We start from the raw sequence: 17,547 nt of genomic DNA on the forward strand, positions 1-17,547 counted from the left end.
TTCTGACTCCACAGTTAATTTCCTGACAAGGCTACCCCGCATGCTGCATTAGAAACGTTTCTATGACCTTTAAGGCGAAAAGTTCCTTTATTTATATCCTCAAAACAAGGTTATTTTTGTGTATATGTAATTATGCAATATTTCTACACAACAATAACCTGTGTTCAGAGCATAAATTAACTACCCAAGAAAGTTTAAAAACACCTGACAGTATACTAAACTGCATACCACCAACTCCCTCTGTGACACCCACAGAACAGGAAGTTATCTTCTACATGCGAAACTCTTCACTCTTCGCTCAGCTGAGGATAGCTTTTGCTCAGCTGGAGCTGCGCCTGTCGGCAGTCTGGGTTCCTGAGCAGCGTAAAGCGAAGAATGACAGAAGGTTAGGGTTCTGCCTGTGTCTCTCCATAGAGCTGCAACTGAGCTGTAAACTATGGCATGAGTTACACAACCAACCTTTTGAGCTCCTCTCCCTGCTTCCTCTCACTCCTCCTCCAAGAACTTTGCGCTTTATTCATCAACGTCAACAGAACAATTGGAAATTACAGCTACAAAGACGCTTAAGAATGCTGCCATGTTTGGGAACAAAAACGGTTAAAAAAAAAGAAGGAAAAAAAGAAAGGGAAACCTCCCGTAGAGGACACTGAAGTGGTTTACTGCAGCCAAGGCAGGCCTGGGTTTTGCATGAAACACACTTCCAAAGAAGGAAGCCTTGTTTAGAGCAGAACCTCAGAACAGAGCCCACAAACTGCAAGATTATGTTCAAGCCCTGCGATGCTGTCTCAACGATAAATCTGAGAGAAAATGTTCTGCGAGTACACCACAGAAAAGAAAAAGCAAATCAAGGCAGTACTGCAAAGACATTACATTCTGGAAAAGGGAAATGCAGCACAGATGTAGTTAGTTCTGCCTAAACTCTGAAGTCTGTTGTGGAGTGGAAGCTTTTAAGTTCAAAAAGTGCCATTCAGTGACTTCAGCCGCTGTGATGTGCACCTAAATCAGTGATCGCACGTCTTTACATTCATTTGTATCCACCTCAAAGGCCTACAGGAGAATCCAATGTGTTCACATGCCACACATCAGAGGTAGAGGCACAAAAAAAAAATAAACCTGAAAGTCAAAAGGTAGAATCACATTCTTGAACATTTATTGTTGAACTGATTGGACACAATCTAAATGACTACCCCTATTAACACCAAATTAGTGAGATAAGGACCTGCTCAGCATGTCGCTTCCATCCAGCCTAACGCAAAAATCCAAACTACGGCTACTCTGTCTCTTTGAGACATCTCGAAGGCGACCAAGAAAGGCGGAAGGTTTTTAATGAGGGGAATATAAATAAAGACAATAGCATTTGGTTTACTTAAAACAAACTCAGCAAGATGGTAACTGCACAAGCAGGAAGCCAATGAAAACATGTCAGTTTGGAAGTAGATTAGGATGAATAAGCATCAGTTGATTGGCATTTATAACTATAGTAGACCAGTTGTGACGAGCTTTATTCTTACCTGTGTGCAGTAGGCCTAAGAGGAACAATCATACCAATGAAATGCTTAATAATGGGGACCATAATTAGCTTTACTCCAGTTATGCATTGTATTATCGACGAGGAGAGGAGTATTTGCTTAAAATCAAAAAGCCTCCAATCGGAAACTGTTGGTGCACGACTTCCATATCATAATGTGAGAGCTTACACATTCAATGGAAAACACAGAAACAAACGCCACGTCACGAGCTTCCTATCGTGACCAAATGTTGACACAAGTCTTCATTCAAAACGCAAATCTTAAAATACAAGATTTTTTTTTTCTCCTGGAAAAAGCCCATAAAAATATCTGAAATGTACAAAGTCTGGCATTTTGTCCCATATTGTAGGTGCTAGCCAGTCATGAAAAACCCCAACTCAGTGACAGGTTTTAGATTTAAAACAAACTAGATTTTATGTACAATAACCCTCCCACCTCTACATTTCAGGTATGATCCAGTCTGTAACTTAAACACATTGTGATACAAACATGAAGTCTGAAAAATTAAAGTTGCAACTATCAAACACAGACAGTAACTCAATGATAGAGGATCACACCTTTTTCCCCCTCAAAGGACTGCGACCAAGGAAGACTTTCTGTGTGCACACCCTCTTTTCATTTCTAATGCAAGCAAGGCTTCAGTCAAGCTATTCCAACAGGGAGCAGCGAGCCCCGTAACAGCGATGCAACTTAACATGCCAGGCTGAGACAGTGACCGAGAAAGCCGGATGGAGAACAGTTGACGTCAGGGAGAAATTTTCCAGTCCAGCTGCTCCAATGGTGAGGGACCACCGCTGACCGCCCGTTTAGTCAGCCGGGACCAGTTGAGTCTATGAGGTTAGTCCATTTCCATCGAGGTGCTTCAGGAGCGGCTGCGGTCCTCCTGAGTGCCCACCAGCATTTTACTGTACAGCTTCTGCTGCTCTTCTTTGAAGGTATCTTTTACCTTTCCTCGCTTCAATCCTCCGTCCCTACAGAAAGAGTTGATGCACAGTTACTGACGCCGTGAACAGCAGATCGGGTTCAACCGAGCGACAAAATGCAGAACTGATAACTACGCCTAAACTTCAGACTCGTTATGTCGTACGACCACAAAATCAGGAGGCGTAACGCCCGATCTTTACCTAAATATTTCTCTTCTTGGTGGTACTTGCAGTGCTTAAGTCAGTGGAATCTCATTAAACAGCAGAGGCCCATTAGCTATAAATCTGACTTGTTAACATAAGAGACAAAAAAAGGATGTAATCCTGTGTTTTTAGTAACATCATGTGGTGTCAGCAATGGGACCTAAACAGTGAAATAACAGCTGGAATCATAACCCTGTTTTACCTACATTTACTGAAAACGGTACAAAAAGACCACTTCAGAATTTCAGTGACTGTTTCCTCAGATAAAAGCCAGGGCCTCGTAAAAATCGGGGCTCAGATTTTCAGTCAATTCAATTAACTAACCACAATGTTTTAAGTCATCTGTTTTACAGGATTCCGCTTTTGTCAGAGTCAGCATTTGATTCAATCATTGAAAACACCCCGGATCAGTCCGGTAAGCCGCTGCATATGGTATGCATGCACATCTTTCACAAAAACCACTCCAAACAGAAGAGCCTTCTGCTCAGTTAAAGGGATTTTAATTTGAAACCGTGTAGGAAGTGCGAGGTGTGTAATCGCAGCCAATCTAGGAATTAGCCTTTACGCCACTTTTGTTCGTTCAACATCTTGGCTCACAGTGGGGTTTCGCTCCGCAGCAAACCAAAAAAAACAGGAAGGTGTAAGCACTTTATTGCTCACACGGTTTTTACTGTTTGTGAAAGACTCGGGTCCAGTACCGATCTCTCTCCTCGACCCTAAACGCCTTGTTTGCATGGCGCTGGACAAATTTACAAGTTTCAAGAACTGATATGATGCGTTTGTGATATGTTCTACGTAACATAGGGTTTAAATCATTTGCAAATCAGGGCATTTACATTTTGAACAACGTCCCAACTATTTTAGAAATGGGGTTGCTAAGCAAACTGGCATATTTTCAGAATGTAACAATCATGTTCATGAGCCAACAGCAACTGTAACAGAGCAGTATGGACAGCTGGGTATTTTCATACAGCAGGAAAAACACAAATGGATCCAAAATGACTAATGATGACAGACTGCAGTGGCTCATTGGATCTCCTGATGGAACTCAAGAGAACAATCATGATAAATACACTGGATGACCATAATTCCATACAGTGAATAATGGTACTGACTACATGTGTGCTTTTCCTGCGATGTGTGTAAAAATGGCATCTTACCACAAGAGGTCAACCAGTCCACCCTGCCGGGCTATGGCTGCTTTTACACGATTGGCAAACTGGACAGCATCCTCTCCCTCCTGTTGGACATAACATTTATGACAAAACGCAGGCAAACAATTAGCCATGACAAGCAGCACAGATATTATCAGCTGTCAAATATCTATGCAAATACAAAGCCAAGTCACTGATTCACAATCAGCCAAAACTTTGGAGTTCTGTTAGGGGTTCAAATTTCATTTAATGTGCATAGAGTCAAAAAAAAAAACAAGAAAAAAAACCCAGATCTGATTAGATCTGATTGTACAAAATGATATGGTACAAAATATGTTATTAGAAATTTGTCTTGAAGTCTGACCTCTCTGGACATGGGAGGAAGGTACCACACGCTGCACACGATGGCCCAGCTGCTCATCATACGTAAAAGGTAGTTGACCATTCCAAACTTACTGCTGTTCCAGAATGCGTCTCCAAATCGGGGATCATACTGAGGAACACACCAGAATCAATACATGTGTACAAACTACAGAATGATAACTGTAACCCGAAATAGAACAAGAGCTGACGCATACCTTAATGGCCACAGGGTAGACTGTGGCATCTATCTCAAAACTGCCCTTCTTAAACATCATAACAGACGTGTTGTTTATGCAGGTACCTGAGAATTTGAAATGAGAAGAAAACAGGATTTAAAGGTCTTTTGAAGAAAACCTGTGAAATTGTAAAGTTCTTTTCATCTGTAATCGATTACTAAAGAAGCTCACCTTCCGGGAAAATGAGAATGGGCAGTTTAGATTTATCTTCTACATGATCACTCAATCTGAAATGCAACATGTAGGCCATTACTAAAAATATTTCAAGATTTTCAAATCATATTTTCTTTTCTGTCATTAAGAAAACAACAAGTCAGGTCGAACCACAATCAAATTTAATATCAAAGGTTAATTGAGATGTCTCTGCTGAGAGCCAAAAACATGACATCTGAGGAATTACCTGGAAAACAGTAACAGAGCAAGACAGATTGTAATTCTACCTTTTGGCCACTAGATGTCTGTCTTTTACTTCAGAGCGTTCAAACCAAATGTGCGGGCAAGCCTTAACCATGGACCGCTGAATGACCCCCATCAAGCCACCATGAATCTGTCCAACCTAACAACACAAACAAAAACAACCCATCTATTTATGGTAGAAATGTCACTTCAACTGGCTGCTGCAATCAGAAGAGGGTCAATGTTTTTTTTTTTTGTTTTTTTTTTTTAAATGCAGCTTCCTTCAAGAGAGTAGTAGAATTACCATGGCATAGCAGCCGTCACTGGCCAGGATGATGACGTCGATGGGTGACGTGTGGTTAGCGACACAGAGGCCTCCATTCTTAGGTTTATTCTCGCTAGGACAGTCAGGGGGGAGGAGAAAAAAAGAAGTTAGACAGGATCTGTGGTCCAGAAGTGCAACCATGTTGAGTGTGACAGACGGTGTCAAAACAAGCAGCGTGAAGTCAGTTAATAAACTGATAATAGACTCTGGTCCACAGCTTCTATCAGTCGTCTTGGAGGAAACAAAGCAACCCATGGTGTTCCAGATAAAAGCTCCCAGCGAGCATGTAGGACCGAGTCCACATTCCAAAGATAGAGTTACAATCTTAAATAGAGAGAGCAACACTTCCTATGTCAGTTGATTATTTTTAGCGCTACACTGGGGAGGAACATCTTCCACACGTTCTACATGTTTCTCCCCAGTGCGCCTAATAAGCAACTTCGTCTTTCCTATAAACGCTCAATCCGCTTTCAAATACTGGTTTTAACTTCCGAGACGATAAAGTGCAGCCCTTATTTACTCTTACCTTTCTCACCTATGAGCTCATACAGTGATTACATTTAAATCCTGCCTACGAATTCACTTCCTAATGAGAAGGTGCCGACATGGTGCCTTTAAAGAAATACAACACCAGCTGTGATATATGACAGTTCATGAGAAAGTACACAATGCATCAACTTCCTCCTCCACATCCTGATTCAATAGGCCATCCTCTTGATAAAAGTTCAGCCTCTTGTTTCCTTTGTGACCGATTCTATGCCTGACACATTCAAATAGAAATATACGCCTCACGTAGAAGCAAGACAGCCCCAGATATAATTTAAGTTTCATGCTTAATCTAGGCTCATATGGGCTGTTGTATTAAGTGTGAATCCAGACTCATTGAGTCTAGTCTCAGGCGCTGTAACTTTCATTCTTACACTCTAGGGGCTTAGATTTTCTCTGAAGATAACTCATCGGCAATTATGTAATCTGCCGCAGACCCCGTTCCTGTCTGGGAATAAGGTCTGCTGTGGCTCATGTTACAAAGAAAAGAATGACAAGATTTGCTGGCTTTCATGTTCTGCTAACTCCATATTTAATCTTCATTAAAGGATTACCTAACCTCTTGAAATGCTCCCCTTAGAAGAAATGTAGAAGAAAATCTTTAGCAAAGAACACAGCACTTGTGCCCTTTATCATCTGTTATTTTCTACATGTTACTTTGCGTTTGTTAAACATAAGCCGCATTCGGACAGAGACGTTCGAAGAACGCAGTTCTAAGAACTGTCCTTCCCCAGGGGAACTGTTTCATTTTGCATTCGCACATGAGTCAGGGACCTTGACAGAGACTGATGTGATGCAACCGTCTGCGACAGACGTGTTACTTTAGCGCCACACACGACAACAAAATAAAACCCGCGAAAAGTAAGGAGAGAAGACAACAACACCACCAACAAGCTAATATGGAGAGCGAGGAGGCCACCGTGTTCACGGTCTGCATGACGGTGATATTAATCATGGATGATCACATCAGGCGTCTAAGATGGAGGCTGGAAGAGCGCACAGCGAGAGTCAGGAGACGAAGAATGAGCAGCAGGCGATGCTTCTTCGTTTCATGGAGGAAAGAAGGAGAGCAGAGCGCCGCAGACAAAGGAGACGACGTCCAAGTTTAACTTATTAAACATGCGCCGGTTGTGTCCGTGTTGTATGAGTAAACATTTCAGACAAGGGGCGGAGCTACCAGCCAGCAAACACCTCCGTCATGTGTGTTCCTGTGGAACCCAGAAAAGCCTCGGAGAAGGAGCTAAAATGGTTATCGAACTGAGGGCCGCGATCCCTAGTTCCTGTATGGAATGTATGTAGGAAAGAACCTGTCTAGTATAAGTTAATTAGTTAGTTCCTGTATTAACTAATTAACTAGTCTTAGTTCATTCCTGTTTTCCATGTGCGCATACGCAAACCATTTGAGACTCACAGCCCAATACACACACCATCTTTTGGGTTGTCTGTGCCGACGCTTCCAGCACACGAGCAACTAATCCATCCACAGTGTATTCTACTGGTGTTCCATAACTCCTACGATGTCTTTCATCTGAAAAAGCAGCGATGCGGTTATTCAACTCCTCGTTTTCTTAGTCTGATCTGTCGTTTATCTCAATGGAGATGGATCCAGGTGCTTGTGTGGTCAGTGGGCTTAAGCTTAGTTTATGCTTCTCCATCACGTCGATGGCGTCAACGCGACGTATATTTTGGAGGTGCACGTCAGGCTACGGCGTAGGGGTCCACGACGACGACGGAGAAGCATAAACTACGCTTTAGTCAGCACGGCTGCACATGGCCAGTCGCAGAGGGACCTGGTAAACCCCTCGCGAACTGGCGAGGATGGCAAAATCTACGTCGCATTCAAGCGAACATACAAACAATGAATTCCCTTTAATAACAACAACAGGGAAGACATGTGCAAGAGACCTCTGTTAGTACAAAATGTCTGCTTATTTTGAAGTGCTTAAGGCATGAAGTATACCAGAGCACGTGTGGCTGTGACTTGCTGCATGCTGGTCAAAAAAATGTAAACTAAGGACATTGCATGGGTTGTGATCTCTTGCTGTGGCTGCTACACCTGTCACCCTAACATTGTTTGGAAACTAATCAAACCTGTGGCAAAAAAACAGTGGGAATAACAGAGAGCCAAGAATTCAAACCAACTGAACTTTGAAGCCAAAAGTATATTCAGAAATTACATGATTTTCTTAAAATACACCGACTTGCATTTGGAAACCAATCTGAGCGCTATCGGCCATCGTTGTACTATATAGTATTACACATAACATTTATAGTAGTATCACCGCGTGTCGTATGAGTGTAACTTTGCAAAATCACTTGGGTTCACTCATGTAGCGGCATGCATTTCTTCTCAGGGCCAAATAGTGACAGTTATGGGTTACGTAACCTGGGTGTGGAGAAAGCTGAGCATTCTTTACCTGTCATGGTAGGTTATGATGGCAGTCAAAGCTCTGACACATATTCTGTAGCACATCAAATGTACTTTCTGACTCAGGAAATTTTTCATCCTGTAGGAAAGAATACACAACAGCACAATCACATCCACAGCTCTGAGTTTAGGGTTTTTTGTTAAGACTTTAAACAAAGTTGATCGTGATCCGTCTCACCTTCCATTTGGCAGCAGCCCGATAACAGAAGTGAGGAACACAAGGAGGCCTACGCCAGTGAAGGCAAGGGTTACCCTGGTGAAGAGAAGGCACATTACAGATCTCACTCAGGAGCTTACAGCAAAACACAAGAGGCAGTACCAGTACTCACTAAGCCTGAAAAGGCCATTTAACTGAACCACCATCTTTGTCCCAGAATGCTTTACTGTTTTTACAAAGATATCCAAAAATACTTTGGAGCACCTTTGCCCATTTGATTTCTGATGACCGGTTCGATCCCCAACTGTATTAGTCCAGCTTTATGTTTACATGTATTTTAAAATACCCACACCATAATTCTTCTTTTTTTTTTTTCCCCCACTGCTGCACAAGATGCTGATTCCACCCAGAGAAGATGGAGAGGTGAAGGTTTCATGCAAGTTGTGTCCACAGCCAATATTTAAGTGGACAGGAGGCTGAAAGTGTGTCCATCTGTGCAGCAATGGCCTGATTTGTCTCTCCACTGGCAGCTGGACATGAGCCAATCAGGCTTAATACTGAGTCACTCCCTGAGTGACTCTGATGAGCCTGATCTGTTTTACTCACAGTGAGGAAACATTTAATGCCACTTGTGTGTTACAGAGCACTGTGAAACTCCATGCAGTGTGAACACACAATGCAGCTCTGTGTTGAATCAATACTTTAATTACTGGATATAAAATCAGCTTCCCTACATCAACTCAACACAGCTTTTATCTTACAAACGACCTCAGAGCAAAAAGAGCAGAAGTGCGTCAGGGCATTGCACAATAAAACCTTTTTCAAGCTTTACAGTGGTGTTGAAAGAAAACTGAAGCGAGTTACTTCAGATAACAGGACTGTATGAGCACCCCCACAGCCGGCTGCAACGCTGCTGCGTTACTTCTCTCTGTGTCGGCATACATCCAGTTAATAATATACTTGTCAAGTGGGTTGGACACCAAATTTCCAGTCAATGCGTTCACACGTGCATGTGTACTTGCCATGGGATGGACCAGAGACCGACTGGGTGTGGAAACAATTTTGTGGCTTTGTGCTTTTAATAACAATGTTTCAAGCTCCAAAGCTTTCTGACCCCCCCCCCCATGCAAAACTGATACACTTTTCGCGCCACATCCCTCCACTAAATTATTTTGTATTTCATCTGGAGGACACAAACTGCTGTTGAAGCACTTGGCAGCAATACATTTTGTTAGCAGCTGGAATCTCCCCGAGCTGTCTGCGTCCCTTCAAACTTCACAAAAGCTGGGACAGAGGTATGTTTGCTGTGTTGCATAACCTCTTCTTTTAATAACACTCCATAATTCCTTGGTTTGAGTACTGAAGAGGCCGACTCCTTCTTCCATCACATAGAGTACCAGTTCACTTTGAACAAGAAGAGGCGTCGAAACTCGACTGGCACCGTGAGTTTTTCCAATAAAGACCCATGCTGTTGTAATACATGATGCGGTTTGGAATTGCCTTCCTGTAATAAGTAAGCAGCATATGTTGCTAAATAATTATTCTTAGCTAAATAAGAAAAAAAAATAGAAACCTAGGGTTTCCTTGGCTGCATAGAAACCTAAAGGAAAGGGGATCCTGATGGATCTGTGTCCTCAGTAAATATTTTAATGAGATAACATGAAATTGCAAAATGGTTTAACCTGGAACATATCAGCTCCACCCTGAGCTAATCTTCAGCACACCCCAAACTTTTAGAAAAGCTGTTGTGAAATTAAACCACATCTTTGTTGGAAACATGCCCAATACCTGAGCGGCAGCAGGAAGCCATAGCGGATCAGGAGGCCCAGCCCCCATAGGACGGTCAGCCTCAGGCTGATATAGTGGAAGTTGTAGTTGCTGCGGGTCAGCAGATTCCAGGACTCCAACTCCTCGGCGGAAAACCGCTTAGTCACCTCATCGTCCATGATGCTCTCCACTCCTCGCCGAGCAAAATAGAAGATGTCAGACATCTCAAACTCAGGAGCTGAGTCCAGGTCTTTGTTGCTGCCGCTCCGCCGGATCTCCTTGATCTCCTCCTCCAAGGAGGTGGGCTCCTTCGCAATGATAGCTGCAGCAGCACAGACAGACAGGATGCCAACAACATTCCCCTACAAAACAAACGCATATAGTGACCACACATTTGCAACGTGGGACAACGGTAGTGAACCTTACCATTGGAGTAGGGTTTGTACAGGTGGTGGTTCTTTTCTTTGGCTCCTCTTTCTATCCTGAGTGTGGCCCACTAGAAAGGAGGAGTAGAAAAAAAGTGGAGTGACACCTTGTTTAACAGAATAAACGGCAAAACTGCTGTTCATGATTGCATTTTAAAAGATGAAGTCACTTTAGATAGCGCTGTGTAAAATCTAAGGTGTCAGGGTTGCCTCACTGCTTCAAGGACAGAGCAGCTAACAAACTTTGAAACAACTTGCATCATACTGACAGGTGCTTGGAGGAAATGTAAGGGAAAGAAAATGAATCAACTCTCACAGTATAGAATGTATTTTAAAATGAAAACCATCAAACATATACGCTCTCATATATATATAGATATATATCTATCTATAGATAAGGAAAAGCAGAGCCTTTTAAGTTCCCTCTGCATGTTGAGACAAAAACAAACTGAAGATGGGGAAAAGGACACAGTGTTCTTCTGGCTGTACAGCAAGCAGGAAAGATCAGGAAGTTATGGAGCGGGACGTCCTGGATGAGTTTTATTTAGCCAACAGTCTCACACTGCACAGCCACAGCCCGTGATAACTTCAACGTTAGCTTTTTACAGATCAAAGACCAGAAAGACACCGACACTCTGTGAGAGCTACATGTTTGTAAGGATCCACGAGTACAGCTAAGCATGAGCCATTAGCCAGGGGCACTTGTAAAAACTCAAACAATGTTCAGCGAAGGAAGCAGTGACTGAGCTGCAGCTCACAGCTCACTATGGACGTTAAATGTCACCTGAACAATAACTGAACTTTATTTCAATTTATTTGTTTAAAAGGGAAAAATGTGGATGTTTTGCTGATATATATTTAAAGTAAGATTAAGGGCAAGGTCATTTTCATTTGTTAGTCCTTATTCAAACATTCTTTTTGCCTTCTGATACCGCTGCCTATAAATCCTGCCATGACAGGTCGTATTTCTGAGTCATCCTACAAACAGTCGACCGGAGTGATTCTTAGAGTGAACAGAGACCACAGAGCTACTTCTTCTAGCAACAGAGGAACTAATAACAAATAAGTTCACGGTGCTTTGGTATTTGTCCGCAAGAGAACTCTGTTCTCTCTTTATCCTTTTTCTCAAAATCTCATTGCAGCAACTGGAATCAGGGGCTGAGAACATATCTCATGTGTCCCACTGGTTCATTTATTTCTGGCACAAGAGCTGCTCTCAGAGGAACGTGATGGAAAGCAATGACTGCTTCACTAGTGATGGTACACCAGAGCAGGGGGTATATTCGTGCCATCGCTGCTGATTCAGCCAACAGTTTCTAATGATGCCTGTATCAGAGTTTTCTTCAGTTACAGAACAGCAGAAGGATACCCTTAGGGAGTGACGTTAATCTGTATCAGCCAGTTAATTCAACAGCCACCCGTTGGATGCTAAAGACAATAACAAGCACCCAAGCAGCACCTTGAGCCGTGCACATGATGAGACGTAATTCCCTACAACTTGCAAAGTACAATAACCATTGTGAAATCTATCTTTATTAATTCACTGATAAATGTTTTTACTGCTACAAAAAAAGGGTGTGTGGCGGGTACAGGAAACTGGGAGCTGTGTATGAACAAAAACACACACGCCATCACCCTGTGTGTGCCGCGCAGGGCTAATCAGCATGACTGGAAATATCACCTCAAACTGCCGCTGACATTCAGTTTGATCATTTCCCAAGAAACAGAGACCAATAAGCCATTGGGCAACGAGCTCTTACCTCAAAGATCTTTAACAATGTTTTCATATACAGACGCCGGATGCCAAATGACACCCCAAAAATGGCAGGCACAATGATGAAGACCAGCAGCAGGGTGAACCACACGGTGAAGGAGATGCCCAGCAGGATGCACACCAGGTTATCGAAAGGGTTGAAGAAGAGCTCCATAGTTAGACGAGGGAGAGATTAAAATGTTCAGGCTGTTGAAATCTCGGGGGTCGAGAAAATGTCAGTGGAGGCACACGTCTCCACCTCCTGGCCCCAAGTGGCCCTGGTCTTTTGTCACAAAGGAGCCTTCATCGATATAACTAGAGAACAGAGTTTCTCCTTACACTGAATGGAGAATCAATGCAAGTACAAGCGACCATCTTGACTTTGCCCTCTTGGGCATTATCTGTCAATTTAATTAGTTTGACCATGAATTGAACAAAATGTAAATCCAGGAAAGGGGAGGTTGAGTTGGAAAAAAGAAACGGTCTGTCCTCGCTGCAGATGTCCTTTTCGATATGAGAGAAAAGTCCTGCTGTTGTCAGAGATGTAAACAATGAAAGAAAAACAACTGGCAACAGCAGGTGGTCCTCCTGCCTGGTGAAGATCCGGGGGGCTCTCCAGCTCCGTGTCACAAATATCTGCAAAGATGTACAAATAAAGGGTCAAGACCTTCTGAATTACGGTGTAATGTCCCACTTTGACTAGGTACTTAAATTTAATTCAAACAAATGCAAGACAGAAAACGCCTCCTTGTGTCAGCATCCCCTGTTCACGTTTCACATCCCGGCGTTCAGACTTAATGCTCGGCTCTCATTATTCTGACAGGAACCAGGCAATCTTGGAAAATGTAAAAAGTCATGTGTCTCCTTTCTGTGACGGACCAGATAATATAATCAAATGTTACTGTTATTAGCTGCGGTGAAGAGATAATGTTAGCTGGAGGCCCTCCATCCTCATACCCTCTAACGATGCAGCAGGACGGCTAACAGGAGACTCCATCCTGGTTAAAACCAGAAGAGCTCACCAACAGATGGGCGCATCTTTGTCCAACAACGAAGCCGTCTTCAGACACAGAAACGCAAATAAATACAACTAACACATAGACCATGTCTGGGTCGTGAAACTGAAGAGTCCTAAACCCACGCAGACAAACGAAAGCTTATGCTGAAGTTAGCTTGTAGCCCCCGCGCTAACAGTTGAGCTGAATTCCGTCTGTTGGCGAGCCGTTCTCCGCTCTGCTAACGTTAGCCTCCTCTCATCCACCGGCAGTGAGCTCCGGGAGTACATGACATGCTGATCCAACCTTTCAGAGGATTTAGTACGAGAACTAAATGGCTTGCGGAATGCTGTTGTACCTACTGTAAAAAAAAAAAAAACACGGGGTTTATAGGACTTAATGTTGAACCAACCTCCAGTTACTGTAAGTCCAGCGCCGGTACAGTAGAGCTTCACCCGTGCATCACTTCGTCTTTGTCTCGCGGACTGTAGCCAAACTCCACCCGCCGGACAACACGAACGCGCAACGGGCGTCTCGAGCTCACAGCCTACGTATATGAGACGACCAACCACAGCCAAATCCCCTCCAACAAAATTCAGATCTGCACTGCCCCCTGCTGGTCCAAATATTAAACGGGGAACTTCTTTGAGCTATGAAGCTCAGTTTTACAGGGCTTCCATCTATTATCTTCAACATCAAACGACGAAAGAAAAAGAAATGCAAGGAGTTATGTCAACAAAACTGAAATTAATTACAGATTCAAATATGCTTACAGTAGTACGGACTTTTTTTTTTTATTCATCCAACAAACATTTTTCAACGCTTCAGTCAACACAAACAAAAAAGCAGTTAACGGAAATCTCGAATGTAAACAAATGCAACATTGTCTCTGCATAGCTCATGCCTGTATTGAAATGAAAGAAAATGAGGAAAAACAAATGTACACACAGTATTTCTGTAACATCAAGTGAACCTGCCCTTAAGAAGATTTGGCAAAGTGCATTAACAATACCCTTTTTTTATTCACACATTTACATTCATGTACATTTTTTTTCCCCAAAGTTATTTTAGAAGCAAAAACAGCACAGGAACTTGGCACGCTTTCAAGCTATGGATCATGAATTCATAAACCTTTACTTCAGGAAGAAATAAACCTATGTGTTTTTATGTATCTATAATTAGTGTGTATAATACTTCTATTAGATGTTAGGATCCAAAGGGACAGTCCAAACAGTTATCATGCTGTCAACATCCTCATAAGTGCCTCCATCCTCCAAAGAACATCAAGAACTGTTCTCCAGCAGAGCCTCAAAGTCTGGGGAACAAACCATTTTGTGTTTGATGTTCCCTAACACAGTTAAGTTGCCCGTTTTTCCCTCTGAATTAATTGAGATCAGCTCCTAAAAAGAAGAAAAGGGAAAAACATTAGGAATATTTGAGGAAGTATATGTGGGGTCATTAAAATAACATCAGTTATGTAAGAGGACAGACACACACCTGGACTGTACAGACACCAATACAGGATAAAGATGAAGAGATCAGATATACAGTGCTATCATACCTGAAGGAAAGAGCACGTTGTTCCTAGAGACACGTCGAGTGTCACTTTTCCCAGAATGAGCTGTACACGGCCAGACTTCCGCACCAGCATCTTTCCCACAACACCCTCCCGCAGGTCTTTCAAACTGCAGGTGTTGTCTTCACCCTCCTCTTCCTGATAGAAAATGAATGAATAAACCAATGTTTACGCATGTAAACTACACATCACCACGCATTAAAATGCCAAAAACCTGCGATGTCTACCGTTGTCTCCTGTTTCAGAAGCACCGACTGCCCGTCCTCTGACTGCACCTCTGTTTTCACGGGCCTGTGCTCTTTGGTGGGAGGCTGGCCCGGCAGCGAGTCAGGCAGCTGAATGAAGAGAAGCTCCTCTTCTTTGCTCAAACTCCATCTATGCAGCAGATCAGGCAGAACTTCAGGCTCAGGGAGCGGAGGAGGCCTGAAAGTTGGCTCAATCTTCTTTATTTCCACCTCCTCTGGCTCTTGTTTCACTGAATACAAAGTAATGGGGATTAGAGAAAGCAGCTATGCATCTGTGGACAGCATGCTTGCAGAACTTCCTTTCTAACATGTTATCAGAGGTACTGGAAACACCAGATGCTGACTTTCACAATGTTACCTTGAACACGTGCAATCAAATCTGAAGTTACCTTCAACTTCAGGCTCCATGGCTTCACCATCGTCGTCCAGCTTCTCAACTTTAATAGCAGTGGTACTGAATTCCTCCTTGAATCCCCATCCTGACACAGCAAGAGGAAGCTGAACAGGACAGCTCCTCTGTTCACTCCTCAGGAATGGGTCATCTATAAACTAGCAGAAGGCAAAAAGGAGAGAAGACTTGCATTCATGGAATACATACAACAAACATTCCTAAAAGATTACTGTAAACCTTCGGACTCACATTGTCTCTCTCCAGCTTCCGTAGAATCTCTTTGGTCTCCTCTTCAGTCTCCCTCTTCTCCTTCTTAATATTGATGATGGGTGAAGGTCCCATGCTCGGAGCATCTTTCTCACTCTCATAGCCACCTGTGTGGGACGGGGGGGATTCACTCAAACCAAGACGAGTCACAGATTGTATTGCAACTGCACTTCTTCAAGAGCAGAGAGTGTGCTTATCCAACAGGATCCCCACCTCTTCTTTTCATCATCATCTCTGCCGGCCCCTGCTCAAAAATAGAGTGGGATTGGATGACCTCTGGGCGACCGCGGCCCCTGCCTCTAACACCCGAGCCCCGGCCTCGATCCGCATCCCTCCGGTCGCGCCTCTGCCCACCTTCAACTTTTATTCTGTCGCGGCGGACGGAGAACATCGTTAAATGTTTAAGACAAACTAAAATAGTGAAATACATCTCCTCTCTCAGACATCTTTCTTTTTGTTTCAGGACACTCATGAACTTACTCTTCCTTAACTTTTCGGCCAATAATGTTGGGTGTAAATGTTTTCTAAAGACAAAAGCAAAACAAAAGAAACTTATTAGAGATACAGCACACATTTAAATATACAATTAGCTCTGGAAATATTTGGAGACCGACAATAACCGACGTCATTTGAACCGTTTGACCCACAATATTCACGTTAAACTTGCATCATTTATACAGCCTTGAAATGCAGACTCAGCTTTAATTTGGGAGTATCCTGTACTAGAAAAGTGCATGACCGCAGTCGTCTGTCAAAAATCGCTATTCAGGTCATTTAATAGCACTGTCGCTACTGTTAAGGTGCGAATTAAATGTCTAGAAACTGCTCTCCGTTATGTTAACCAGGAAGTCTGTTTCTGTGGGTTAGGTGGGTGAAGTGGAAAGTATCCTTAAACTGGATGAGTATATAAACATTTGCTGGACACAGAGTAAACTGATAGCGAGTTGCAGTGCATTACCTTCTTTACTCCTCCCAGGGTGAGGTCTCTGGATCGCATTGAGGGCAGACGACCAGCAGAGATGCCAGATGATGGTCGGCGGCCCGTGAGCAGAGTCATACTACCGCTGGCTCCGGGAGTTGGCACACGTTGACCATTAGTGTCACCCGAGTCTGCCATCCTGAGCTGAGGCAAAAGCAGGGGTTAAACGTTTTAGACAAGAGCAGTTCCACCATTTTTGCCTTTAACTGATATACTCTCTGAGAGAATAATGTGGAGATTGGTTTTTTAACCTTTACTTAGATTTAATCATTTCATTTGCAAACATTAGATACACATATATTTGGTTAGTTCCATTTATTACACTCATGTATGAACATTCGGATCAAAGTACAAACTGGGAGTAACTACAGGTAAACCTACATGAGGTTCAGAGCTCAACTATGTTTGGAAACCATACAGATAGGAGCCTTCTCAGCAATTATTATGTTCGATACAGTTACAACATATCAAAATGTGTTTTCCCGAAAAGAGAAATCAAACTGCTGGTCAAGCACCACAGCAACGGCAATGTCCAGAGTCAAAAACAATGTCCAGAAATCAGCAAAAAGGGGATCACACGTGGCCAGATTACCCCACAGGTACACGGACACACTGTGAACTTGTTCACTGAACATCGCCAGTGAAGCCAATAACTTGAGCTGCATTGAGGGTTTTTTTTCTTTTTCGGATACTTACGTTGTTGTTCCTCTGAGGTCCTTATCAGAGAATAGTTTGCAACCAGAGAGTCATTATAAACTGTTATGTGTGCGTTTCTCACAGCGCACGGTGTCCTGACACTTCCGCGTTGTCATCCGCTTGTACGTCCAGGAGCTTCAAGCCTGCGCGGGGAGCTGCGCATAGACGCCATTTGTTGCATCGACTTCTTCG

The 17,547-nt window shown here is 43.1% G+C and overlaps 2 protein-coding genes across 3 annotated transcripts; both read right to left on the reverse strand.

The window, feature by feature from the left end:
• Positions 1-1,128: 1,128 nt before the first annotated feature.
• On the reverse strand, positions 1,129-13,758 carry LOC140310081 (glycerol-3-phosphate acyltransferase 4). The gene is made up of 13 exons (XM_072388234.1): positions 13,614-13,758; positions 12,214-12,842; positions 10,455-10,524; positions 10,050-10,350; positions 8,283-8,357; positions 8,094-8,183; positions 5,110-5,203; positions 4,850-4,965; positions 4,581-4,636; positions 4,389-4,474; positions 4,175-4,303; positions 3,817-3,896; positions 1,129-2,500 (listed from the first exon to the last, which is right to left on the reverse strand). Exons 2-13 carry the CDS (start codon positions 12,379-12,381, stop codon positions 2,392-2,394), a joined length of 1,374 nt encoding a protein of 457 aa, XP_072244335.1. The 5' UTR covers positions 12,382-12,842; positions 13,614-13,758; the 3' UTR covers positions 1,129-2,391.
• A 228-nt stretch (positions 13,759-13,986) lies between these two features.
• polr3d (polymerase (RNA) III (DNA directed) polypeptide D) lies at positions 13,987-17,461 on the reverse strand. 2 transcript variants are annotated; one of them, XM_072388239.1, is made up of 9 exons: positions 17,356-17,461; positions 16,639-16,798; positions 16,161-16,204; positions 15,894-16,048; positions 15,663-15,787; positions 15,412-15,571; positions 15,005-15,252; positions 14,763-14,915; positions 13,987-14,601 (listed from the first exon to the last, which is right to left on the reverse strand). In XM_072388239.1, the coding sequence occupies exons 2-9, from the start codon at positions 16,795-16,797 to the stop codon at positions 14,485-14,487; spliced, it is 1,161 nt and encodes a 386-aa protein (XP_072244340.1). In that variant the 5' UTR covers position 16,798; positions 17,356-17,461; the 3' UTR covers positions 13,987-14,484. The 2 variants fall into 2 exon arrangements, with proteins under 2 accessions (XP_072244340.1, XP_072244341.1); XM_072388240.1 differs by having other exon boundaries at positions 16,639-16,803.
• Positions 17,462-17,547: the final 86 nt, after the last annotated feature.

The sequence above is a fragment of the Leuresthes tenuis genome, unplaced genomic scaffold (genome assembly GCF_036924035.1).
Source record: "Leuresthes tenuis unplaced genomic scaffold, fLeuTen1.0.hap1 SCAF_6, whole genome shotgun sequence".
Classification (NCBI taxonomy): Eukaryota; Metazoa; Chordata; class Actinopteri; order Atheriniformes; family Atherinopsidae; genus Leuresthes; species Leuresthes tenuis.